The 26,726-nt window shown below is 41.6% G+C and overlaps 1 protein-coding gene across 4 annotated transcripts in view; it reads right to left on the bottom strand.

The window, feature by feature from the left end:
- Window positions 1–300: 300 nt before the first annotated feature.
- NRP1 (neuropilin 1) overlaps window positions 301–26,726 on the bottom strand; it is a 138,431-nt gene continuing 112,005 nt past the window's right edge. The window contains exons 10-17 of one of the 4 annotated variants that reach the window (XM_019465170.2): window positions 26,449–26,593; window positions 22,944–23,048; window positions 18,527–18,586; window positions 12,628–12,765; window positions 8,268–8,542; window positions 7,695–7,791; window positions 5,375–5,425; window positions 301–3,241 (exon numbers count right to left, since the gene is read on the bottom strand). In XM_019465170.2, the coding sequence (XP_019320715.1) occupies window positions 2,952–3,241; window positions 5,375–5,425; window positions 7,695–7,791; window positions 8,268–8,542; window positions 12,628–12,765; window positions 18,527–18,586; window positions 22,944–23,048; window positions 26,449–26,593 (1,161 nt within the window). In that variant the 3' untranslated portion in view covers window positions 301–2,951. The remainder of the gene's footprint in view (window positions 3,242–5,374; window positions 5,426–7,694; window positions 7,792–8,267; window positions 8,543–12,627; window positions 12,766–18,526; window positions 18,587–22,943; window positions 23,049–26,448; window positions 26,594–26,726) is intronic. The other 3 variants (XM_019465173.2, XM_019465174.2, XM_019465172.2) reach the window with 3 other exon arrangements.

The following is a 26,726-nucleotide window of genomic DNA, read 5'->3' as shown; positions in this document are numbered from 1 at the left end:
AAAAGAACTTTAGGGGCACCTAGGTGGCTCAGTCAGTTGAGTGACTGTTGATTTCAGCTCAGGTCGTGGGATGGAGCCCCATGCCAGGCTCTGCACTGAGCGTGAAGCCTGCTTGGAATTCTTTCTCTCTCTCCCTCTGCCCCTCTTCCCAGCTCACTCTCTCTCTTTGTAAAATAAATTTTGAAAAATAAAATTTTGAAAAGAAAAAGAACTTTAAAAAATCTTGGAAGTGTTTCAATGTTGGCACAATACCAATTTCTTTAACAAGAACAAAGCTAATATAATAAAAGCCATCAGGTGTGGGTGTTTTATGAAAATGTTTAATTCAACTGTTTCTTTGGAATGTAGTAGTCATAGTTTGGAATCTAAGTTACAGTTCAGTTCTATGTGGTTTTTATGCTACTCAGTGTCTGAGAATACAAATGTCATTGAAAGTTAAGGCTTCGCTGTTCATTTTGAAACAACAATTTACAAGCGTCATATTGTCATAGAAAATAAAAATTTCTGTAAAAAAAATTTGCACAAAATTTTATGATGGTACAAAACATGAAGCAATCATATACCAGTAAAATGAAAACATTTTACTACAGAAAGTCTTATAGATTTCAATAAAGAAAAAATAGGTTATTTTACACCTTTAAAAATTACGAAACAATCTAAAACAATATAAACTGAACATTTTGTAACACTGCCTTTACAAATTAATAACTTTATAAACATATAATTTTTAAATATATTTATCAGTGCAAGATACTTTAAAATTTAAAGTTGCAGTATCATTTTTCCTTGACTAAGGACAACTCTAAGTCTGTTGCCTTAAAAAAAAAAAAAAAAAAAAAGCAAAAAAACAAAAACACATCTTGGTGCTTTCATCCTGGTATGATTGTAACAACTGAATGAATGCCTCTGGGGATAAAAATCTATTCTTTTTTCCTAGTGATCAATACTTTCCTGGAAACAAAAGGCATTCATAATCCAATTAAACCAAGATGAATGGACTGACCCATTCATGATGCAAATGTGACTCCCACAAATGCGTCTGAAAGAGACCCAGGGCAATGTAGGAAGGACAATCTAAAAGTTCTATACACCATGGCCTGATACAAATACACGGGAAACAACCACAGCTTCTTTGGATTAATTCGCATGCTGCCTGATAAGATATTTACGGCTCTGTGCTGTTGGTTCTAGGCTTCCTTCTTACCAGTCCCAAGGCAGGCTTTTTCTTTGTGAGTCATTGGAAGTTTCTAGGTGCATTCATTCAAGTCTGTTTTTTCAGCGTTGCTGCTGAATGGATGTTTTTAAAGATTTGTTTTGACTTTACTTGTTTTCTTTCCCCGTATTATCTTAAAATACTTCCCCCCAGGCACCAGGATTTATAGTCACTTTCTTAAATTAACTGTTCTTTCTTCCATTTTCCTTGTCTGATTCAATAGCAAAACAAGAGGGTTCTCAAGGGTCATTTTGCATATTTGGATGTAAAAATCTCATATTTTTGGATACTTGGAGAATTGTATTCAGTCCTTCCTTTGGGTCTCACTTAAAAGCCAATTAGTATTCCTTCTCCCTCAGCTTCTCACTCTATTAAATGCAAACATTTCTATCTCAGATCATTTTGATTGGAGCAGACAGACAAATGGTTTAAGGAAAAAAGATACTGTCACTTTAACCAGTTAACAAGAAAACCAAAGTTAGACTTTGGAGGGCAAAGTTAGGAATTTCCCTTATTTATTTATTTTTAAACATAAAGTCTAGCAAAATTGCTTGCCATTACCAGCAGGTTAAAGCTGCAAGTTTCTTTTCTGGACAATGGCAAATGCTTAAATTCTAAGAGAGAAAAAAGAGAGAGAGAGAGAGAGAGAGAGAGACAGAGAGACAGAGAGACAAAGAGAGAGAAAGAGAGAGGAGAGAAAGAGTTTACATTTGAAAATACATTCCATATGAAAGACCAATAAGAGAGAATATTGCAGCTTTATACAAAAGGGTCAAGAGACATGAAATTGAACTACGGAAAAAGCAGAACAATTAAGCCACATTGCCAAATCTTCGGAGCCCTTGCCTTCCCAGGGGCTGACATCTCACACTAAAATATACTTTCTTCTTAGTCAGTGGGCCACCAGGGTTTGATTAAAGAGTAGGGCTTTCACCAGCGAGAAACAGAGCAGGTTGTTAATGTAACACAATGAGAACCAGTACAAACAAAAAGGCACTTGAGAGGACATAGACTAGCCAGTGCCAAGGATTTTTCATTGCGGTTGTCGGCAGCACACCCAGTTGCCAGCAGTGTTTGGTGATGGCACGGTTTCCTGTATGGAGTTCACAAGCACGAGGTTTAGTACAACACTGGAAAACATCAAGAAAATTTGACGGTATTGCTTTGTAAACAGAGCTGACACACTATACTGGTACTGAGGCTACAGCACTTTAACATAAAACATCCTAACCCTTCTTTGCCTATGCACGACGCGGGCAATTATACACAAGTACAGCTTCAGGAGTCCACTGAAGTGCAGTTATTCTAATAGATTCTGGGCACTGGGCTACAGGTAGCATGTCCATCAAAAGGGCCCCGCTGAATACACTTGGTGCCAGCATCTTGGATTTTGCACAGTTTCTGAAAAGAATCCATAAAAGGAAGAGGAGAGAGAATGGAGAGGGAGAGTCGAAATGAATCATTAAGTCATTCATACTTGGTCTCAACACCAGCATTGGATTATTCAAATGAAACCAACAGAAAAAAGCTGACTGTACATGATTCCGATTGCGAACACAGCTAACTTGTTCATGTCTGTCGGCCGTACTCATGGATGCTCCTGAGAAAAGCCTGGCTCAGCGTCATCAACGCACTTCCCAGCCTGTACAGTGAGAGAGATCAACAAACAGTTCCCCAGCACGTTCAAGTTACGTCCTTCCCCTTCAATTCTCTGACTCGTCTTTTCATCTGTCTGCCTTCATGCCTCCGAATAAGTACTCTGTGTATTCAGTTTGTCCTTTTTCAACTTCACGCCATCCACGAGTTCAAAGTTATAGTTCTCCAGGGCAGATAAGTTTCTTTCGGACATCCCATTGTGCCAACAGGCACAGTACAGCACGACCCCACACACGGCACCCAGGAGGACGCCCAGGGCACTCATGGCTATGATGGTGATGAGGATGGGATCCAAGGTCTTCAACACGTTGCCCGGCTTCCTGGAGATGTTCTCATTGCTTTCTCCTGTGCCTTCATAGCCTGGGGTGCTCCCTAGGGGAAAAGAACAATTGGCCCCATGAGCAATGCCAACATACCAGATGAAAGTGAACAGAAGAGACAAAAAGGAGAGAAAAAAGCAAATCCCACACTCCAGTTTCGTCTGTCCTCTCTCAAGGACCCGCGGGCAATCTCTGAAGTGGGGTTTGGCTCCCCCATGTGCGGGAAACACCAAGATTTAGAACTGAGGTATGGGAGGGGAGAGTTCTGGGGAGTCGGTGCTGTGACTCTGATAGCTCAGTACATGGAAACAACTGATTCTGGACATACAGGGAGGGTTATGTTCTAATCGAATTCAGATTTTGCACAGCCCACCATCTGTGCTAGATCACAATCTGTGTTTACAGTCCCTGGCCAAACATGTGGTCATCAAGCTCTGCAAAATGCTTAGTCACACATTTGGCTAGTAAGGGGATTTGACCATGACCTGTGTGTTTGCCTGATCCCCAAACCAGGCACAAGGAAATCTTCCAAGCTGCCCTTTCACGTGGCACCATTTCCAGCGAGTCTGGGCACAGTTTATACACGTGTTTGTTCCTCCACATGTAAAATCCTCAAGTCAAACAGATTCCCCCCAAATCCACCGTGGGTTCACTCAAGAAGGAGAGAGCTTTCAGGACAAAGGGGATGCTTGCTGCTGACATTTCAAATGGGTTATGGCTCAGAGCTAGAGACCGTGTCTGTGTTGTGCTGAATAGAACACAGTTAATAATCAGCATCTTTGCAGCCTTGGTGGTTTCACTGGAGACAGTCACACTGCTCTGCAGTTCAGTCACTGGGGAAATGTTTTCTTTAGAGTGGAACATGAAAAATTATTAACATGGGAGCTCTGAGCCTAATTATGTGGTACTAGAAATGAGACTAAAATGTTAATGCACAACATTCAGTGTTTACTTAATGGTGTTCTGATCAACAAAGATTCCAATCAAAGAAAACTAAAAATATGAGATGCAAGTCCCTAAACAGGGGAAAACAAGCCTTGGGGCATATTAATATTCTCTCCCTTGAAACATTGTTTTGAAACAACCTCTAATAAAGTTTACATCTCAGCGTGGTGGGCTGTGTAACTAAGCTGAATGAGCTGGGTGTTAATGTTACTAATGTCATAGTATAGTGCCATATTTATCTGTGTCTATCAAGTCCAAGTCTGACTATAGCCAGTCCACATTTCTACGGGCAACAGGTGCCTATGCTAATGTGTAGGATACAGAAATGCTGGCAGCAGCTGTGAGTGATTCCGGGGCAAGTGTCCATCAATCCACAACTGCTGGCTGGGAGGTACAGAAGCTTCTAGAAATAAAATAGCAGTATGCAAGGCCCAACTCTGATCAAATGTCTTGTATTTGATCACAAAGTAGTCAAGAAAAACATACATTTTCAGATTAATCCGTGTAAGATCCGAGGCTACCACCCAATTAACCGTGCTACTTAAAGGCAAGTCACTGATCTGAGTTTTTCAGCCTCCTCGTGTACAAAATGGGGATAAATAAGCTTTAGAGAGCATAGAAGATACATATGTAAAGTGTGTGGAACATACTAGGTCCTCAATAAATCCTTGCCATCATCATCATCATCATCCTCATCCTCATCACTGTCTTCATTAACACAAAGTTAGGGGTCCCATGAAGAGGAGGAGGGAAACAGATTGAACACAACAGCTTATCACAAAAATTGGGTTCCAGTCCTCAAAGATCATGTCTGGATATCAACCAGACAAGAATTTAGGTTGGCTTCAAATTACTGTATGAAAATTAGCACTGATCTCTGGGTAAGTCATGGTCTTTACTGGTTTCCTACTTCTACAGTTGTAAAGTGAGAGTGTTTCACACAGTTATGCTCTAGGGGCTCCTCCAGCTCAGACAGGGGAGGGCAGGGCGAGCACGCTCCCCCAGGGCTCAGCCACTCCCCCAAGCTGGACTTGCCTCAATGGCTTCCCTAGACCTCCAGACAGCTTAGAAGAGAGCACTCACTCTGTGACAATTCGCAGCTCCATGGGCAGAGACGTTTATTTTATTTGAACTGCTTTGATATACCAGGTCACTAACGTTCCAGAAAGTTGCTTCATAAAATTTACCATGAAAGCCATAGTAAATTAAAAAAAAAAATTGGTCAGCAAGAAAAATTTACCTGTTTCATCAATTTTATTTTCTGGGTTCCTTTTATCCAGGTCTGCCGGTTCTGACAAGTTAAACAAAATTGAAAGAGATATTTGAACTGCCAACAAAATTCGATACACACAACCACATAAACCTTCACACACACACACACACACACACCCCTTCTTCACACTAATGGTTCTGCTAGATCTCCTTGAGAGTTTTTAGTCTAATCCCACCCTACCACATAACTATAGATCAATAGAGGGGCAATGTCAGATGACTAGGATATCTGTGTCACATCAAAATCTAGGTAGCACAGCTATCCATGTTTTGAAGAGAAGAGTGGAGGGTGATGGTTTTGGCATCTGGAGTGTGGGGAGAAGTCTGATGAAAACAGGAAACAGTAGTGGGGTTGTGCATATGGCTACCATCCTGTGCTTTTGTAGATAACTGCTTCCTAGCTCTTTGAGGCAAGAGACTGTGTCCTGTGTCTTAACAAACAAACAAACAAACAAACAAACAAACAAACAAAACCCTCTGGAAAAGAGTCCCAGTAGCTCATGTGGTTTTGAGTAGGAGGTGGGGAGTTTGAGTACTTTATTCACTGCTATATTCCCAACATTTACAACAGTGTCCAGAACATAAAAGGTGCCTCAATAAATATTTGTTGCATAAATGTGTGGATAAGTAATAAATAGTTGATAGTCTCATAGCATCCATAGCTAAATATTCAAGGATATATATTTGATGAATAATTATACAGTTATCTTAGACATCTTTTTATTGTGACAGCAACATAGAATATTTTGACAATGCATTAGTTGTGACTTTCTGAGTACATTGCTTCATAACAACTATAGCCATGTGGACCAGTCACATGAAAAGAAAAATGCTCACAGAATTGTCTCAATCCCTCTATATATTCACCGGAGCACTTGGATGCTGCTTTGCATACAATATGCAGTCCATTAAAACTTGATGAATGGAATTAAATTTGATTTCTTTTCCTTAGTTTAGGGAGTTTACTCTTACATTCTAAAAATATAATTCTCATCTTGGAATAGGAAAGCCTGTGTAACTGCATGAAATGCGTATTTTTTTAAATGTTTATTTTTGAGAGAGAGAGGGAGACAAATAATCGGAACCAGGCTCCAGGCTCTGAGCTGGCAGCACAGAGCTCAACGCAGGGCTTGAACTCACAAACCGTGAGATCACGACCTGAGCTGAAGTTGGATGCTTAACCGACTGAGCCACCAAGGCACCCCTGAAATACATATTTTAACAACAGTGTAGACTTGGATGTGGCCAATCTGTAGAGTAATTGCAACTGAAATATTAAGTCTTATCATTTCTTGTGAAGACCTGCTAAGTAGCGTGGCATTAAATAGATTTCCTTACATAGCACGAAGAAGCAGATCTTTATTCACTGCTCTTTTTCCCCTAATTTCTTTAATTGACCATATCAAATTATTGCCACTTTAGGATTACATATATTCAATATATTGTATATTAAAAGCTTTGTAAATTGCTGAAATGACCAAAAACCCATTACAGCCAACAGGCCCCCTTTGTCTTAAATTTGCCCAGTAGGCTTACTCCATTTTGTTATAATTAACATCCTATTATATGATATATAGCAAAAGTTTAAGTGTAGCAAATGGAGCTTAAGACTAATTACTGTGCTATTACATTGCCATTAGTGATTCTATTTATAATTACATATCAAGAACCAGGGAATATGAATTGGTTTTCTATGTCAACTTTCATCTATACATCCAGACCAATAAAAACCATAAACTGTAATACTAGGCAAAGTCTCAAAATTTCATTTATTCTCTTGAGTCATTTCCACTATTTTCAGAGTCAGAAACATCTACTTATTTGTAATAAAGCAAAGAATTATAGCTTCTATGATTCCTTAAAAATGTAACCTTAATTAAGTTCACTGTGCTCAAAATTTTCAACGGCCTGCTGTTTTGTTTATAGACTCAGATATTTGGAATTATCCAGATGTCTGAGTTTTCCACTTTTCATCAAAATGTTTTGGCATGGTATATATAGCCTGTAAACTGTGAGTCTTTCTTCTGAGCTACGGCTTTTGGATTCCACATTATTTATGTGGTTTTGCAGGTACAATCAGACACTAAATGAACTGGGTTAGGACAGGACGTAGCTAAAGATAAACTGACCTGATTTTATGCCCTGTTGCATCAAAATTTGCACTTCACAGGATGTGCCTATAGCCTGCATTGCAATTCTAGGTCTAAATGAGCAAGACAAACACCATCACGTGAAAATAACTGTGCCCTGGGAAAGTGCGTCTGGTTTCGACAGCACTTCACACTTACTTGCGCAGTCCTCTTGTGAAATGTGGTTATTAATACTAATGTCATCCACTGCAATCCCGCCAAGGTTTCCTTTTCCGATTTCACCTTCAAAAATCACCTAACAAAATGAAATCATTTTCACAGTATTGAAATGTTCGGTCCTGAATAGCAGTGTTTACAAACGCTTGTTCAGTTCAATCTATGGCACATAAATTAAATTCATGAGATTTCACGTAAGCGTGCGCTTCGATCATCAATCTATGTTAACTGCCTGGTGATGGCATCAAACTTCTAACACTCTCTTTTTATAACTCAAAACGTTAAACTGGGGAAAGCACCAAATAAAAGGAATGTTCATTGTGGCAGCCAGAAATAGATTATAAAGTAGCATTCTCCTCTTTCTCAGCAAATTGGTTCTATTCCTATAATGTTGGAGACTGCGAAGCTACTGAGATTGCAGCGAAATCCCAGGTTCGGGAAATGCCCGAAATCATCTTTGGAATAATTCCCACATCTCTTCTCCATGATTTTCAACATTATCTCAGTGTCTCTGAAGGAGTTGCCCTCCCACCCGGGGAAGGGAAAGGGGCATACCTGATAAAGCTTCAGAGACTTGTGGAGCAGGACACGCCCTTCCTTCCAGTGGTCTCCCTGGTGTCCGATGGCCATCCAGACTAACTGGTCATACTCCTCTGGCTTCTGATAGTGCAGTTTGACCCTCAGCGTGCCCACGTGTGAACCGGACATGTGATACCAGAAGGTCATGCAGTGGGCGGAGTTCTGGGAATAAACCACGGGGCTCACCAGACGAGCCACTTTGCCCTTCTGGTTTTCGTCGGCTTGGGAATAGATGAAGTTGCCATCTCCTGCTGTGACAAAAACCCAGGTTAGGGAGAGTGGCTGAATGTATGAATCCTTTACCTCTTCTTTCCAGTTCCGTGACTCAAACCTTCTCTCCTAGGCTAAGCACCAAGAACCCAAATGTGCAGTGGAAAGGGAGCGGTGTGCTGTTGTTGGGGAACCTCTTTGGCAACTGGGTCTGCACTCCAAGCCTCTGTGAGTGGATGCTTAATTGGGAGAAGGCTGTGAAGCAGCATTAATTTGGATGCTACATATTTGGAATGCACTGTCACATGGATCTAGGCTGTGACTCCAGTTGGCCTTTGCATCGTTGCAAGCACCCTGAAAGCAGAGGGCAGACCTACTTTCATGCAACTTTAGAATAGTTTCAGCAGCACTGATGTGAACACAGACATTAAATGGAACATATTTTGATGTTTTCTTATTTATCATTTCAGCTGGGTGAGGATACTTAGGTCACTATAGCTTCTTGATAATAATAAAGTTGCAGTTTTTCCAAATAATCTAGTCATCTTCTTTTTCCCACAAAGTCAGATGATTTTTTCCTCATTTATTTTAATGGCTTATAAATTCCTTAAATACACCTGAGAGCTTGAATCTCAGCTCAAGTCCCACTCTTGTTTGATGTGGGCTTCTGGTTCAAGGAGAGGCAAGGTTGCATATTTGAGGCTTATTAGAACTTGCCATTTTGGCAGCGTAGACACTTGCCGGGCGGCAAGGACTTACTCTTGGCTTTGCTTTTAATTACCCCCAGTGGGAACATTTCCTCCTGCCACCACCTGGTCTATACACACAACTCATGTTTCATTGTTTGCTCTGCAAATAGAAATACCTACTCTAACGCTTCACCTGATGTAAGTGCGAATCTGACGCTTGGGCCTCAGTGGGCAGCAGGATGTTTTGTTTGCTGCCCAAGGGGTTTGTGTGTTTGTGAGATACTTTTTCACTGTGCACATGTGGGCATGTCCTTGTATCTGCTCGCCTGCATCAACAGTGTCCAGGTGGATGCATCAGTGGGCAACTTGCTTCCATCACCTGGCTGCTTAGATGAGATTGCACCAAAACACTCTTAATGAAACCAACGGGTGAAATACGAAGAGGGTGGAAATTCCAGCAGTATGTTTGATACTGTTTTTGTGGCGCGCTCCCATGACCAAGGGAACTCAGTCACTCTTGGGGTTTGTTTTCTCCCACTACTTTACCCTATCTGTGTGACACTGTCATTTCCCTGAGGTGAGTAGGGTATCAGTCTACCAGCAGGGACAGGTAGAAAACACACCCATCGTGCCTCTGTGCCCAACATGCCCATCTTAGGGAAAAATACTGAAGTTAGAGATGCTGCAGAGAGGAAGCACACTAATGGAGTCCAAGAGGTTTATTTTGGCTAGTCAGTGAAGAGGTGGAAGAAAGAAGGAGAAAACTGGACTTGGATAGAGGAAAGATGGCTGCCTGAGAAATCTGTCATGACCTCTGCCCCGATGCACCGTGGTCTTCTAAAAACATGCTCCTGTCACTCCTCTGCTCAAAGCTTGTCAGTGGCTCCTCACTACCGTTAGCTTCTTCACTTCTTCACGTGACACCCGAGGCCACACACCCCCCCTGCCACATATCTAACTGCTTCACAGAGGAACCTGCCCAACCATACCACCTGCCATCCCTCCTCCACGTCTGCACACGCCATCCTAGCTCAGACAGTCTCCGGGACAGAACTGCTTTCTCTGATCCCCTGTGTTACCTTTCTTGTCTCTGCTCACCCCCACCTTGGGGCACCCTCACGCCAGCACAGTAATCATTTCTCACCTGCAACCAGACTGTGAGCTCCTCAGGGCAGGGCTACCCTCCTTTATTCCCGAATCTCCAGTGTCCAGTTCAGCATCTAATCTAAAGTAATAGAGCTCCTCAAACAACCCTTGTTCAATGAACCAGGGAAGATGACGGGCTTCAGGAATCCTCCTTAAGGAGGTACATAGCTTCCCTCTTAGAAGTCAACTGCAGAAAACCACGTGGGTTTCTTTGAAAAAATTCAAAATTGAACAGCAGGATATTTTACCTAGATATTGCTAATTTAAAGAAATCTCCAGGTCTGATTTGCAAAGTGCGGAATACTGTGTAATGTCGGTCCATGTGCATGTGTGCTGGGTGTAGGCTCTTTTCGTGTAGGATTTTTATGTTAACAAGTTCCTGCCTTTCAGATATCAGTCTCGCCCCTCTCTCTCAGCAAATGATTGCCTTCCTAGTGCTACAGGAGGCTTTTTCTCTTCAGGGCAGGCCTGGTAAATCTGGGTGTCTGGGAGAACAAAAGAGACAAATCCTTCTGAAGGAATCACACTTCTCAGCTGTTAATCTAAGACAAGCCCTCCTTTTCTGATACTCCAACACATAAAGCGTTGATATTTTTCCCTTTCAGGGGTTTTATCACAGTTCTGGGTCAGGAACTCTGTCTTCATTTTCTCAATTAGCACTTTACTTCTGCAAGCCTTTTAGCTTTTGTCTCTGGCTAACATAGCTTTTAACCTCCTTTGAATGTCAGATCCTACTGAGCCATTTTGCTTCACTTTGCATCAATTTTTCCACCATTACTGCCTTCATTTCAGCTAATTGCATTTGGTTAATTTGATGCCATTTATATGTACAGTGCCATTTACAGTCAAAGTATTTTAAGTTTTCTAAAACTGCTTGTCTTAAGATTCAATTGAAAGTGTCTCAGAATTGAAGGAGTCCAATTTTATCCAATTTCCTTGTCATTCTCATTAGGAAAAGAGGTAGCTGTGGTGGAAGGCGGCCAATTCAACCTACTTAATGGTTATATTCACTGGGGGAAAAGAAGTGAACAATAAAATGTGAGAGGCATGAAGTGCCCTCTGCCCGTCCATTGGCCCACTGACCCACTGGCCCAAAGCCCTAGCATGGGGCAATTTTGCTTAATGAGATTTCTCAGCCTCAGAAAATGCCCCTCAAAGGTATCATTTGAGAAGCCACCTCTTCAGTGAACAGTCCTGTAAGTCTCCCTGAGTAGGGTAGAAGTCGGTGGGTTGTATCTGTTGTGTATGGGAGTGTGTGTATATGTGGTCTTTGTAGGACGTCGCTGGATCTTTACACTGGGTGACAAGATGACTAAGAGGAAAACAGGATGGCGGTGGATAAAAAGTTCTTGGAGTGGCTGTCAGCCCCCTGTAACCCCCAGCCCATCCCTCTGCCCCTCATTAATCTTAGCAGGAAAGCAAGACAGGAGGTGGCGTGGGGTGAGGTTTCCACCTGCTCAGAAAAAATGGGCTAGATTTACAACCTTCCTCTAAAGAATAAGAATCCCACCCCACCTTCTTCCACTTCCACGTCAAGGGTCAAGAGAGAGCAAGCAATAGTCTCACTTATTGTTTCTTTAGCTGCAAAATAAATGAGATGACATATGTCTGGACTTACTTCAAAATAATCCAGAGTCAGGGGTGATAGGGATAAAATAAGAGTCCTGTGATTTAGTGCCTGTTGAAGTTGGGTTATATACATATAGGGTTCATTTCACTAAGCCTTTTCTGTTTGAGTATACTTGAAATTGCCATAAACATGGGGCGCCTGGGTGGCGCAGTCGGTTAAGCGTCCGACTTCAGCCAGGTCACGATCTCGCGGTCCGTGAGTTCGAGCCCCGCGTCAGGCTCTGGGCTGATGGCTCGGAGCCTGGAGCCTGTTTCTGATTCTGTGTCTCCCTCTCTCTCTGCCCCTCCCCCGTTCATGCTCTGTCTCTCTCTGTCCCAAAAATAAAAATAAATAAATAAAAAAAAAAAAAAAAAAAAAAAAAAAAGAAATTGCCATAAACAGCTCAGGAAAAGTATGAAACAGGTACTTATTCACACATCTTTACCCAGTTTGCTATTTACCAGAAAGGCAGCCAGTTGCCAAATTTAATCAGCTTTCTCTACCACTTGGCGGACAAGCATCCCTTCTAGGAAAGGAGAGCTTGGTAATTCCAGGAAAGGAAGGCATGAGTGAACGCATGGTAGTCTTTTCAAACACCGCTGGTCCCACAGACCACAGAAACCCTCCATAGCCACACCTTTGCTAATTCAAAGAAATGAGGCTGAAGTGAACTCTCCGTTACCTGTGTGATCCTGAATCGGTCCGGTTTTGCTGGTCAACACGCTCCACTTGAGCTGCACGTGATTGTCATGTTCCCAGTGACAGAATGTCTTGTGAGAGCCCCAGCCAAATTCGCAGTTAAAACCGTATGTTGGAAACTCTTCAGTGGGTGGAAAAGAAAAATAGAGAAAAGCAGAGAAAGACAAATTTAATCATTTAGGTCAGAAAGGCCTTTAATTTGCTCACAGAAGGCACAATTTATATAATTTAACGTATGTTTGAAAATTCTGGGAAAGCCACAAAATCCAGGATTATCAGGAAACTCAAAAGACGCATGGAGATGTCAAAATGTTTGCAAAATCACGTTTAGGATTTTTTTTTTTTTTTATCCAGCTTTAAAAAGATTATGGACTGCCTGCCAAATTGGTTTTACATAAAATTTCCAGAAAGGTTACTTTCCAAGGCATATATATTACATCCGTAGCATTCTCCCTTGGTCCACAATATTTAATATGAAAGATACTCTATTTTTGAGTATTATATAAATTGATATCCACCAATGAAAAGAATCTTAAGTACAGATTGACCTGTGAACCTTAAAAGTCTAGAAATGTGACTGGGCTGGATGTCTCATTCTGGAGGCTATGTGTATTCTCACCATTCTGGCTAATGCCTCAGGTCTTTAGGTCAGATCTCTGAAGCATTTCTTAAGATTATTTTTTCTTCTGTGCTTTGTATCAGGTCAATCAATTTTAAATGTAAGTTTCTGCTTTTTTAGTGAATTTTAAAATGTGTATGTAAATTGTTCACCCCACTTAAAACCCAGGCAAGTTCACGTAAAGCCAAAGCATTTTTAAATAGCTGCGCATTAAAAAAAAATTTTTTTTTCATGTTCAAAGTGTTTCCTTTGGAATCTAAAAAGAAAGTATGAATGGATTCTCAGAGGGATTATTTATTTTGTGTGTTCTACAAGGTGCTATTTGACTGTGGTGTTTTTTTAAACCCCCATAGCTTTACTTTTTTTACTCAACTCCTTTTTTTCTTAGAAGTAGCTTCTCTTGTTAAGTATGGAAAAAATGAAATCATAATGGCTTGGATTTTGTTTTTGGTAAACTGAAGCGAATAATAAAAATAATCCTAAAGATAAAATTCTCCTGCCTCTGCCAGTCCCACTCCTCCCCCATTACATAAAATTAAACACACAAAGCGCGGCTGTTTTCTCTAATGAAGGAAGGTCACCGCTTCTTGAGTTTAGGTAGTCCACAAGATGGCAGCATTGAAACGGAGAGAAAGGTGCCCAGGGCGTCTCGCCAATTGGATCTTGAACATTCCTCAAACAATTCCTATGTACAATAAGGGAGGTATAGTATCGTATGTTGTATTAGGGTCAGCCTGAGATCCTAGCTCGCTTTGATCTTTAACTTTGTCCGCGTTTAACACGACGTAGCCTGCTTTCTTCTCGGAGCCTGGGCTCCATTGCCCCTCCCCCACTTTAACAATGGCAGGAGGGATTTTAATGGGAAGATTTAGTGAATAGATAAGGATGATTTACTTTGCATTTTTAGTTTCCAAGGAACCCTTTTCAAATGCTAATGTAGAATTTTGGAAGGAATGCACCATATGCATTGTCAAAAGGGAACTGGATGGATTCTCCCATCCAGGGACAAGGAGACCTCCTGAGGGGTGAGGGGTGGAAGGGTGCCTAGGGCCAGTTTGGGAAAGTAACTCTAGTGTGAGCCACGTGATGCATATAACGTGCGGACTTTGTGTTAGTGCAAAAGGGCTGTATTTCACAGCTATGGTGTCACTGGAGTGATATATTTCATGTCTAGTTTATCCTAACCATGAAATAGGGCTTCTTAAAGCATGAGAAACCCTCTCCAAAATTTACCACACTTTTGAGCAGCAAGATTGAATTATGCAGATGAACTACAGTCCATTGAACAGTGACTGAATGGTTGAGCAACCTTGGATGTCAACACCCACAAACCTGGAATGTACTGCCGCATAATCTCATGTTAGAAAATGTTAATATTGGAAAATGTTAATATGTGTGTGGTTTTGAGTTTCCTCCTTAAATGTAGTTTAGAAGACATGCGCATGTAGGAAGGCAGCAAGCCATTACAGCGCACACATTTCTGGTTGTATTTCTGGTTAATACATCAAATTATTATTGTATAGTATAGAAAACCACACCATGCATTATTTTGGCTCTTAATTTTCTGGTGATAACAATACAATATATGAAGTTGGATGTTTTGGTAATGACCAGGACATAGGACAGCCTTGCTTGAAAGGAGGACTCAAGCATTTCTGCAGCTGTACTGCTCAGTGGTCTGTGTTTATCTTCTCATGTTTTTTCCAGTCCTAGGAATTTAACAAGGCAATCTGCTCTAACGTTATGTATTTTACTACTCTTTCATCTTCTTGTCCCAATCATATAATCTCTGGCAATCTTGCTAATTTAAAGGAAATACTCTTTTTTTTTTTTTTTTTTTTTTTTTTTTTTAATCAATGCATATGGTGGCAAGGGGTGTGGGGTGAGAAAATGTTGAAAATTCAAGCCTGGCCAGAAAGGCTATTAAACACATAAAATATACACAAACATTTATAGGGAAGGGAAAGAAAAAAGAGATTGAGGGAGGAAAAAAGAAGGACAGAAGCAGAAAAGAGGAAAGAGAAAGAGAAAAAAGCAAATTGATGAATGAAGTTAAGTATATAGGACTATTGACCTTTCCGTCTTCAAAATATTCTCCAGGCCCTGTGGCTGCATGATTCTCATTAAATTCATTGGGAATAATCTGGCTAAATCCCTTCTTGACTCTTAAAAATAGCAGGAAACAATATTCTGAACTTAAAACAAATTTACAGCCGCTGTGAGCACGCACCAGCTGCAATTGTTGAACTATCTTGCCCACAGTCGAATCATTAGCACCATATATGCACAAGGATTTAATTTTAGAATCTGCTTTTCAAAACTTCTTTTGAGGATGTTAACTAGCTTACTCACAGACTGGTCTTTCAGTCCAAATAAGTGGAGGTGCTCAGGCCCATGTAATCAGAGGTTAGGAATATACTCTGAGCTGCTATAGGAGTGTTTGCAGATCCTCAGAGGGTGAGATGTTTCATCAGGGGGAGTTAGATTTAAAATGCAGGGTTTCTCATCATTTCCTGGCAAAGCATTAATAGGCTTTTATGCATCTGATTACAACCGAGGCAGTATATGAATGTTATATATCCACTGAGTTTATTATATTGATAAGAATCCACAAAAATGAAATTTTAAGACTCTGCTTGAGTATCTAATGGTTTCAGCAAAATGAGATTAGATGAAAGTTCAGGGGTTCAGTTTGCTGCTTGTAAAGATGTCCAAAGAATCTGAAAACTGCAGAACAGTGTAGATCAAATTATCAGATAGGTGGGTCCCACCACTGGGTGAACACCTCAAAATCAGACTTGGCATCTGACTTTATGTACACTCTGGGCCTACTGAACTGTTCTGAGCATTGGTTTAGCCAGAAGGTGACAATGAACAGAACTCCTCAAAGAAGGTCAGACTATCCATTATCCACAAAGACTGGGAGACAGATTCAGGACTCAAGCAATGGAAAAACAGGAAACCAAGGTCATTAGTGGAACTCAAAACCAGAGCAGACAGCCTTTATCAGTAAGCTCTGGTTTGACATAAACTGGTTTAGATGGTGGTCGCTATGGGTCTTACTGGTTCTCGATCTGTACATCTGTGCTCTGACCACAGTACACCCTCTGAGATGGCTGGCCCTTGAACTCATGCACAAACCGAATGCATTCACAAAGTCATGCCTAACCTTCCACCTCCAGGGAGAATTATCCCATTTTGGAATCCGGTGTATACATTTCCATTTTCTCTAGAACTGTTGCTCACTTTTAGTTTTTAAATGATCCCTAGCTCTTTTGATAGGCAAGAGGAGAGAGGAGTTGAAACAAGTTCATTGGCAACTTCAGAGTGGCTTTATTTTTTAATTTTTAAAAATATTTATTAAAAAAAATTTAATGTTTATTATTTTTTTTTAATTTTTTTTTAACGTTATTTATTTTTGAGACAGAGAGAGACAGAGCATGAACGGGGGAGGGGCAGAGAGAGAGGGAGACACAGAATCGGAAGCAGGCTCCAGGCCCTGAGCCATCAGCCCAGAGCCCGACGCGGGGCCCGAACCCACGGACCGCGAGATCGTGACCTGAGCCGAAGTCGGACGCTTAACTGACTGAGCCACCCAGGCGCCCCTTAATGTTTATTATTTTTGAGAGACAGAGAGAGAGAGAGAGAGAGAGAGAGCATGCAAGCAGAGGAGGGGCAGAGAGAGAAGGAGACACAGAATCCAAAGCAGGCTTCAGGCTCTGAACTGTCAGCACAGAGCCTGCCGCAGGGCTCAAACCCACGAACTCTGAGATCATGACCTAGCCAAAGTCAGACGCTTAACCAACTGAGCCACCCGGCCGCCCCTTAGAGTGGTTTTAATTAACTCTCTGGCAAGAGAAAAAACTAACAGAGCAGTTAATATGTTTGTTACATCATTAGAACTTCATGTTTTCACCTCAGCCCTCTTCCCTATGACAGAAGGTCACAAAAAGCCAGCCGGCAGTTACTCCACAGAAAACCACCCAAGAGGGCCAAGGGCCCCCAGAAAAGTCAGGAAACAAGCGAGGGGCCGGGCTTCACTCATGACCAACTGCAGCCATCCAGCGTGGTTGCACAACCCCTGGAGGCCATACTTTACAACTTGTAAAGTACTTTGGACTATAGTTTTTTCTGAATTTAGGTGAACAGATACTCTTCTGTTTCACCTTTCCGTAGTTGGGGGTGTCTGAGCCATGGGGTAGCAAGAACTCTGTCAACCTGAGCACACCACAGGGAAACTTGGGGTTAAGTTCAAGTGAAGAGAAGTTTGTTTTGCAGTTTAATCAGGTCAACGGTGACAGTGTCCTTTAAGGAAGCATACTAATTAGAGCAGTCCTTTCTACTTTCTGCCTAGCTGGGTAGTGTCATACTGTTGAGGAAACATTGATATACACCACACGCCCCATTAATAAATGACTGTGGAGGCCAAGGCTGAGTGAGCTTCAATAAAGGAAATGGGAGAAGCTGGAAAACTGACCTGGTCACCTTACTCTAATGATTAACTTTAAAGTATTTAAAACCTCTGATTGCTTATACTGACCATTTCCCTTCGTGTGTGTCTGGGGGGAAGAGTTTTACAGAATACTAACAAAATACAAAAGAGAGAAGGGGGGAGGCTGCCATTTCACTGCCGCTGGCCGCTGATAAACAGCAAGCCAAGGGTTTGAAAAGTCATTATGCTTTCCTATGAATAAAAGGATGCGGAGGCGCTCCCGAGGGCGCCGCTCTCCCCCCGCACAATCAGAGCCCTGGTTTCCTGCACCCCACTTCGTGGCACGCCCACTGGAAACGCTGTTGTCAAACTGCCAACTTCGTGGCAGGCAAAACTGACAAACTTTGCCTGTCTCGGTTTTGCAGAATTGTGATGAAAATAAATAGTCAGGCTGCTGCCTGTGAGATTTCCTTCTCCTGTAGTTTGCAAACACAGTCCATGTCCTAGATGTGCTGCGTTAAACAAAGTATGTTACTCAGTTCCTTCAGTCGGGAGCTGGGATTGTCACCATTTGGCAATTACTGATGGAGAAGGAAACCTCACTCCCGGCTGCACATACATGTGGATGAAAGGAAAGCAATATTTATGGCTCATGCTTAGAGACCAGATGCTGCGTGGCGTCCCTCTTCTAGGACTTTGGGGGAAACCGAAACCAAGAAGCTGCGCAGGGCACTATTTCAGGGCGTGGAGGGGGGCGGACATGCACTATTTGGAGGGGGGGGAGGGGGAGAAGCACACGTGGAATCTACGCCATTTTGTTTTGTTGGATACCTGATTGTATTGTGCTGTCTATTATTGTTGGTTTTTCTGTGGTCAGCACGGTGGTCCCACCTGAAAAACAAAAATAGTGACAGACAAAAATGAGAAAAAGTAAGCATTGGGGATAATAAGCATTAAAGAAATGCTGCATGTGTGCATACATCTGTTAGAGGCGAACATTTTCCACAGAAAATCCTTCCTTTAATTCCGCCTGTAGTAATTTGTTTTACTTAGATTTTGTCCACCACGATAGCAAGTTCAAATAAACCACTAGTTTTTACTCAACACATTTGCTCATAAAGCATCCAGGCGGTATGGACAGTCTCAGACTTTGTTCCAAGGGCATTCCCTGGTTCCCAGGCTAAGCGTGCTACACCATTGTGACAGTGAAGGGCAAAAGCCTCCACAAGTCCCCAGTGACTTGGGAATTAAACTTGACCTGGGCCTCTTAAGCTTCAAATAGTTTCCCAAGGTTTCAGATGTGTGCCTTCAGGGGCGGTGTAGGGCTGCTCCCCACAATCTATTTTGAAAACCGTAGGTTTAAGAGGGCGACAGCAGTTCCTTTCTTTTGCTGCTGTAGTTGTTTATTTTTCCCAAGGACAAATATTCTGCCCAGTGTGTGATTTGGAGAAGCTGTAGAAAAAGTTCACAGGCCCAGAGAACTGGAAGTTTGCACAAAGAATATCCTGAATGTTGTGAGCTCTCAATCAGTGGGGCAACTTTGGAATTCCTGGTGAGGGAACCAGGTGCTGATTTAGCTCCACCCTCTTTTCTTCTGCACCCTGGCGCTTCCATTTTCTGCTCCTCCTCATTATTACACTTCTGGTTCTGGTTTAGTTTTTTTAATGTTTGTTTATTTTTGAGAGAGAGAGGGAGGGGCAGATAGAGCTGGAGATACAGAACCTGAAGCAGGCTCCAGGCTCTGAGCTGTCAGCACAGAGCTAGATGCGGGGCTCAAACCCATGAACCACAAGATCAGGACCTGAGCTTAACCAACTGAGCCACCAGGTGCCCCTACACTTCTGTTTTAAAGTCGTGTTCTTGAACTTGCCAAACACAAGAATCACCTGAACGCTGGCTGAAACTGCAGCTGCCAATCCGCCTGTCCTCCTTGGAACTCCTTGAACCAGAATGTCCAAAATTCAGGCCTTTAAATCTGAATTTGCAAAAGCTTCTCAGGTGAGGCTTATAACCCACTAAGTGCAGGGGAAACACCGGTTTGCTGTTTATTACATAAGGTGTTGGAGCCATTTCTCCTTATGTGTATCTGTTTTGCAGATTATGATCAGAGATAATCTATTTGTTACCCCAAGAGGGAAAGCCCAGGGCAGACTCAGGGGAAGGACATGGGGTGGGCTCATGAGTATCAGGGAAAGTTTGGGAGGTGGTTATAAGGTGCCATTGTACACCTTCCAGTAGGATCATTCAATAAAGATGTGTGATCATCTCTATTCTGGCCAGGTCCTAGTTTCACCCTGTAGCTGCCACAGAGCAGAAATCATCTAGATCATGAATCAGAGAGCCGTAAAATCATGCTCTTGGGATGGTATGAAGATTTTGGAGCTAATCGACTACAGCACCAAGTCATGTTACCCTTGCTTTCCCAGCAAATACGCTGGATGAGCGGTCACACGTGTGCGTGGCCTCAATGAGGCAAGCATTAGGAAGAAAGAATTATATATATTATGGGTTAAGGAGGTGAATCTATAATGGCAGAATTGGAGGGAGGCCAGAATACATTAGCATTCTGTTCCCAGTGGTCTCAAGGGAGAAAGACTCAAGGTGAAAATTCACTTTTTAAAACTGATATGATTATCAGTTTTGTTATACGTTGGGAGCCAAACTCTGATGTTGGGTACGCACAGACCCAATGAGAAATTTGGCCTCCTGGTGCCTTTGAAGCTAATTGTATTATCTAATGACTTCAACAGCATTTGCAAATGAGTAACTTCAGGGGTGAATTTTCACCTTGGCAAGCAGTGTGGGAGAGCAAAATCTCTCCTCATTTCCATGCATTTTGGTAGAGTTCACCTGGAATTCAGTGTTGTTTGTAAGTAATGAGCATTTTGCTAAAATACTTATTCGCCACTATATTCAAAGCAGCCAACCCAGGAGGAGAAATTAAAGGGACACCATCTGCATTAAGGAACCAAACACCATGAAAGAGAGCATTCATCCTAATTTCCACACCCCCTCCTATCAGGATAAGGTGAGGATGCTTTCACTTTGGCTCCATTACACTCAACGTGCCAAGTTTGAGGCTCTGTCAGCAAAGCCTGTGACTGAAGGAGCAAGGTGTGTGTGTGAGCCTAGGATGTGAGCTGTTTCCATGCAAGGCGATACCTGGGTCAGGGAGGATTTTGCTCCTTGCAGAAAAGCTTACATAGGAGCACACCCTTTCTCAGAAAAGGAGAACAAGTAACTTCATAAAGCAAAACAAGTAAAAACAGCAACAACAAGAAGAAAACCCAAAACTGGCCGCAATGCAATAAATGAATTTGAAACATGAGATGCCTTCTGAAATCACCTCTTCGATGGGGGCATAGAGCAGGCATTATCAATACCTCTGGAAGTTCTTAATATATGTCTGATTCATAGAAATGTTGAGACAAACAGGCTGGCTCGAGAAAATAACTTTTTTTTTGCCATTGTAATATGTAAAAAAAAAAAAAAAACTAGAACTTTTTTCTATCTTACCAATAAATGATGTTAAATGCTGTAGATAAACTATAACCTTGTACATTTAAAAGACTGTCAGTGTTTCTACTATAAATGACCCATTTTCTGTGGTTTGTTACTCGTTTGGCATACATAATTTGCTCCAGGCTAACATACTTGCCCTATTTCATTCAAAGGGTTCAGTTTCAATTGATTCAGTCATGAACTGATCCAAAAATGAGAAGGTTGGTTGTTCCGATATGAGAAGTAAATCTGAGGCTTTGTTTCTAATCAATATTAACTGACCACTTTAGGGTTTATAAAGAAAAGAACCTTCTCCACAAGAGGGCAATTGAAAGGGTATACTGTGATGACTACAGTCGTTCCTTTTTATGAGGAATTTCACTACAGATGTGTGACAGCGTCCACAAAGAGCCTGAGGTCTGTGTCAGGGTGTTTACAAGCAATCCTGGGAAGGTTCCACAGGACCTGGTTCATAGAATGGTACTCTGTTCTTAACATCAGCTGTAGGGTTTTCAGCTTGAACTTGACATCTCACAAAGAAAATGCGTCTACATTAATTAATTTTTGTGGCTTTTGGCTGCTTACACACAAGATTTGTTTTCAAAAGCCCATAGTAACATTTATTGGCCCTATGACTGTAAGTGATTAGCCTGGAAGTTTGGAGGGAGACAGCCTTAGGAGCTGGGATTTAAATGTAAACCAAGTTCATGGTACTATGTCTCTGAGCTACATTTCACCTCTTATTCTGAGTGCCGAGCTCTCTTGCTCCTTCAGAGGAGAGCTTTTGAAGTAATTGGAAATGTACTGTGGGACATTTCCTTCCAGATTTTTACATTAATGCATTAGCCAATAACATGGCACTATTATGAAGTTACATGGTAACGCCTTCAGTTTCCCCCATGGAAATTAATTATGTGGGCTCTCTGAGTCACCTCTGGCTAAAAATACAGACCTATATCCAAGGGCTCATGTTTAATCTAAAATGAGAGTCAGATGCTATATGAAACTGCATTTGACCCAAGTGGCGATAAAGGTCCCACAGTGCCTTTGGCAACAATAGGGTGAAAATCCTACTGCCTTGGCCAATTTCCAAGTGGTACAATCCCATTTCCCCACTTGTCTAATATTTCCTCTGCCATTCCAAGTAGAAGAGAAGGTCACTTTGTAGCTCTTAGGGTTTTAGAATGTTATGGAGTAATACTCTAAATTAATTAGTGAGGTATTTGGCACACACCGTCCCTGATACATTTGCTAGTCGTTGCTGATGTGAAATAAGAAGTAATTCTGCCTTTGTAAATTTCAATGTAAAATGATTTACAAAACCCTAACTTAAAAGCTGCATTTCAAATATAAGCCTAATTTCATCAATTAGTGGGGTAAAGGTTCCACTCAAAGCATTTTCCCCTTGTTCAAAAATGCAAATAAACATTCTAAAGTGTGTGGTTGTGTAGGGGTGGTGCACGTGTTGTGGGGGGTGGGGGTTTGAAGGTGAGGATGAGTTTAGCACATGGAGCCATAGAGAAATTCTTATGGAATTAAGAAAATCCTAGCCTCTGGCTCTGAAAATGGCTAAAATAATTGTGTCGAACGGCGGCGGCAGACGGCATGAGGAAAGGAAGCAGTGACCCCAGTTGATGATGGCCGCCACCGTGAGGAGCTACACAAACATGAACAGACATGCACTAGCAGGTCTCCACTACGACATGACTGAAATGGCACAGCAATGGGATGAAGATGGTTTCTGCACCTGTGAGCTGGAAGTCATCACCTGTTCCGCTGTGGCAGTTGGCCTGGTCATCATCACACTCGTCCACCAGGTTCCCGTTGGGAGTGGTCGGTCCAGCTGTAGGTGCTGAAACAAGATCCAAGGATTACTACCTCACACCTCTGAAATGTATTTGCAAGGCTCTGGCTATTGAGTCTGCTAACACCTTTGCAGAAAACTCTAATCTGTGGTAAGAAGGCCAGGAGCATGATTTGCCTCCCTTTCAGGAGCTAAATCTACTTGGATTTGGCAGAATTCGTTGGGGACTGCTTTGTTTTGGTATTTGATCCATATCTGTTCAGTAGAGCTGGCTGCCCTAGCATTTTATACATTGCTATCTACATAAACATCCTTTTTGTGAAAAGTGCTTGCATTCTCACTGGTTATTTATTCATGACCCTGGAATTGAGAACTTTGATGACAGAGATTCTGCTTCAACTGTTTTTCCTTACATTCTCAATGGGCTAGAGAATTCGCCTGTCATGAATTCTTTTACTTTCTTAGTATTAGCTAAGCTTGCTAGGTTTGTATTAGAATTTTTCTCCAAAAGGGAGTCTCAAGATTCACTTTTAGTACAATATTGTTCTTTAAAAAAAAAAAAAAAAGAAAGAAAATTGTGAATGACTCCATTTCTCTTTAAGTAAGCTTCTCAACTTGTGATCCCCCTCTCCAGAGCAGGTGTTTGAGAGGAGCTGTCTTAGATGTCCTGGGGTCATTTTCCCTTAACTCCCGGAAGACTGCATTCCAATGTGGACAGGTATTCCTGTATCTTTGAGTGTGTAGTTGAAAGGTAGCCAACATTAATCAAAGACTGCTTTTGAAGTTCTTTAAACTTAGTTTGGTCTATTATTTTTCAGCCTGTTACTCATTCTTGCAATCTGTTTAATATTTTACAGTTTTTGGCATTACCTTTCACTTTGCAAGGCTTGAGATAATGTACAGCTCTCAATGTCTGAGAACCAGACAAGATACTGGGAGTGGGGGCCTGTTCTCTAATAGCTTCTGGCCATGTGTCTGGGAATGTGTTGGTAACTGCTTCTTTCTCAATAAAAAAATTGATAGTCTTTGTTATTGTGCTTAATTACTGAGCAGAGTTATGACAAATATAGAAATGTAGTTAGGAGCGCCTGGGTGGCTCAGTCGGTTAAGCGTCCGACTCTTGATTTCGGCTCAGGTCATGATCTCATGAGATGGAGCACTGTGTCCAGCTCTGAGCTGACGGCGCAAACCCTGCTTGGGATTCTTTCTCTGACCCACCCCCCTCTCAAAATAAATAAATAAGCATTTAAAAAAAAAAAAAAAGAAAGAAATTTAGCTAGCTTCAACTTCCTCAGCTGCCCAGAGCACACACTAGGAACGTGTACAGAGAATGTGCACAGTGTTTAGGCACACCATCTAGACTTCGTGAAATGCATACACACAAATTTTGGGCTCCACTTACTGCTATCAGTGAATCAGTGGAATCCTCCCTGCTAATCCAGATGCTTGTATTCACTGAGTTACGTGCCACTTTTAAGTATTTTAAACTCTCTATTCATCTGCATTCCTTATGGGATTTATAAAGGAGGAATTCCTCATTGGAAGTGGCCCAGGGTAGTACTTGGTTTAAATTTAAAAAATAGAAAGTGGATAATTTTTATTTCCCAATTTTACTACTTGGATATATTTTATCTTCTGTGATTCTCTAATTGTGTCTTGTAAATGCTAGCCCCAAACAGGATAGACACTTGCAGAAGGCTCAGCTATATCTCACCGTCTTCCCGTATCTCTCTAGGTATGTCCCATGGCACAGTCATGAAGCAGATATTTTAATAGGGCCTGTTAATCATTTTAAGGAAGAAAAAAAAAAAAAAACAAACCACTCCCTTTCACAGATTGTGTCAAAAAGTTTTGACATTACTTTCCCCGGATGTTGGTTTCTCTTATGGCTAAGGGCAACTTCCTCACTTTTGTGAGTGCTTGGAAACATCTGTGGCAAATCTCTTCACCAACGATTTGTACCTCTCACTACAGAGTTGACACTGGCAAACTGCCACCAGCCTCAGTCTTTTCAGCCATCCATTCATTCCACCTCTTAAATCAGTGTTGCTTTCTAGAATCCAGGCTGATGACCTGCATCATGGCAACCAACTCCCTTTTCCAGATGAACACGTTTCCCAGTAAATGGAACGAACATTGTCTGCAGTGGGTTCAATCTGCCCATCCCTCTTTGTTTCTTGGTGTCTTTGCCAAAGTCCTGGCACATAGTCATTCTTAGTCTGTGCTGATAGTGACTGGATAATTCAGAGGTCTGAGATATGACTACAGATAAGGAAACAACTACACAATAAAGAATGGGAGATAATGGCCTGCTTTAAAATAAATACATACAAAAGTAGCTATGAATTATTCACTAGTATGGTGATTTATAGCTTCAGATTCTTTAGTGCATAAGAAAAGTTTTATGATGTTTAATGTGCTCAAGAATGTAATTATATTTGGGTAGCTCAAAACACAAATAATTTTGAAACCACAAGAAGATGATATTAAAAAGCATTCTTTGAAACAACCATGAGCATATGCTCAATTGATTAACATCTGGGTACCAACAATAGCCATTCTTTGAGCTAAACTAGAGAAAGACCTTTATGGGGATGGAAAAGTTGGTTACTCTTTATGCCCAAATCTAAGGCAGATGGGAATTCTAATGCACAAAAGCATTAGATGGTACAATAAACAACTATCATATCATTTTTCAAACATTCCTTTTATTTATTATGTGATTAAAAAATGCAGAGGTAAGTGCAGTTCTGAGGTCAGTGTGTGAGCTGAATTTGTCCTTGAGATGACTTTCATATGATAAGTGTATGCAGTAATATCCTCAAACAGACCTCACCGTACATTCATACATATTATCTCATGTAAAGTTTTGTTTCTCTGCAGTAGCCTAAGCAGTTCATTCAAGATAATGGTGGTGGTTCTGTCTGTCAAATGCTGTTTCCCACTAGTATGAGATGGCAGTCAACACTGCAGACAGAAAGTTGAATGGGACACAGATGGCTAAACAACACTAAAAAGTCAAAGGAATTAGTGATTGCCAGGGGTCTAGGGGAAATTGCCTGATGGGTGGGGGTTTTGCTTTGGAGCTAGATAAAAGCGGTGGTCGCAAAAATAACTGTGAATGTACTAAATGCCACTGAATTGTTTACTTAAAAATGGTGAATTTTATGTTATGCAAATTTCACCTCAGGAAACTTAAAAAAGTCAAAGAAGGCAACCCAAAGAATCTGAGGAGAGTTCCACAAACAACCAATACAAAAGTGGGATTCTGAAGGCACTGTTTGGTGGAATGTGCTAGAACGTCGAGCCTCACAGACTGACAGGCACAAGGTAGGATCACCCAGGGGAAAAAGCTGGCAATTTGCAGCCGCGCCATCAGGGGCATAAATGCATGAAGAAAGAGATTAAAAAGCGGGAAACTAGAAGGGACTCGGGACGTTGTAATTACCTTCCACTTCACAGCCCAGCAGCTCCATCCTCAGCCCCAGTCCTCCATGAGTGGCTCTCTCAGGGTAGATCCTGATGAATCGTGTGGAAAGAGGTGGAAAAGTCCGTAGCTCTGGTGTATCGTAGTTGTTGTTTCCTTCAAAAGACTGAAGTAGGAGAAACACCATTATCAATAAAACCTCCGTTTTGATAGAGGAATCCCTCCAGGACTCTTAATAGGGCAGAGAAACAGACCCCATCCCACCACCTCGTAAATGGCTGACATTTCTTTCATAAATG

This window comes from Panthera pardus, unplaced genomic scaffold (assembly GCF_024362965.1).
Source record: "Panthera pardus isolate Hobbes unplaced genomic scaffold, ASM2436296v1 HiC_scaffold_6, whole genome shotgun sequence".
Taxonomy (NCBI): domain Eukaryota; kingdom Metazoa; phylum Chordata; class Mammalia; order Carnivora; family Felidae; genus Panthera; species Panthera pardus.
The sequence above is the reverse complement of the archived record's forward strand: the minus strand, read 5'-3'. Positions and strand labels throughout refer to the sequence as shown.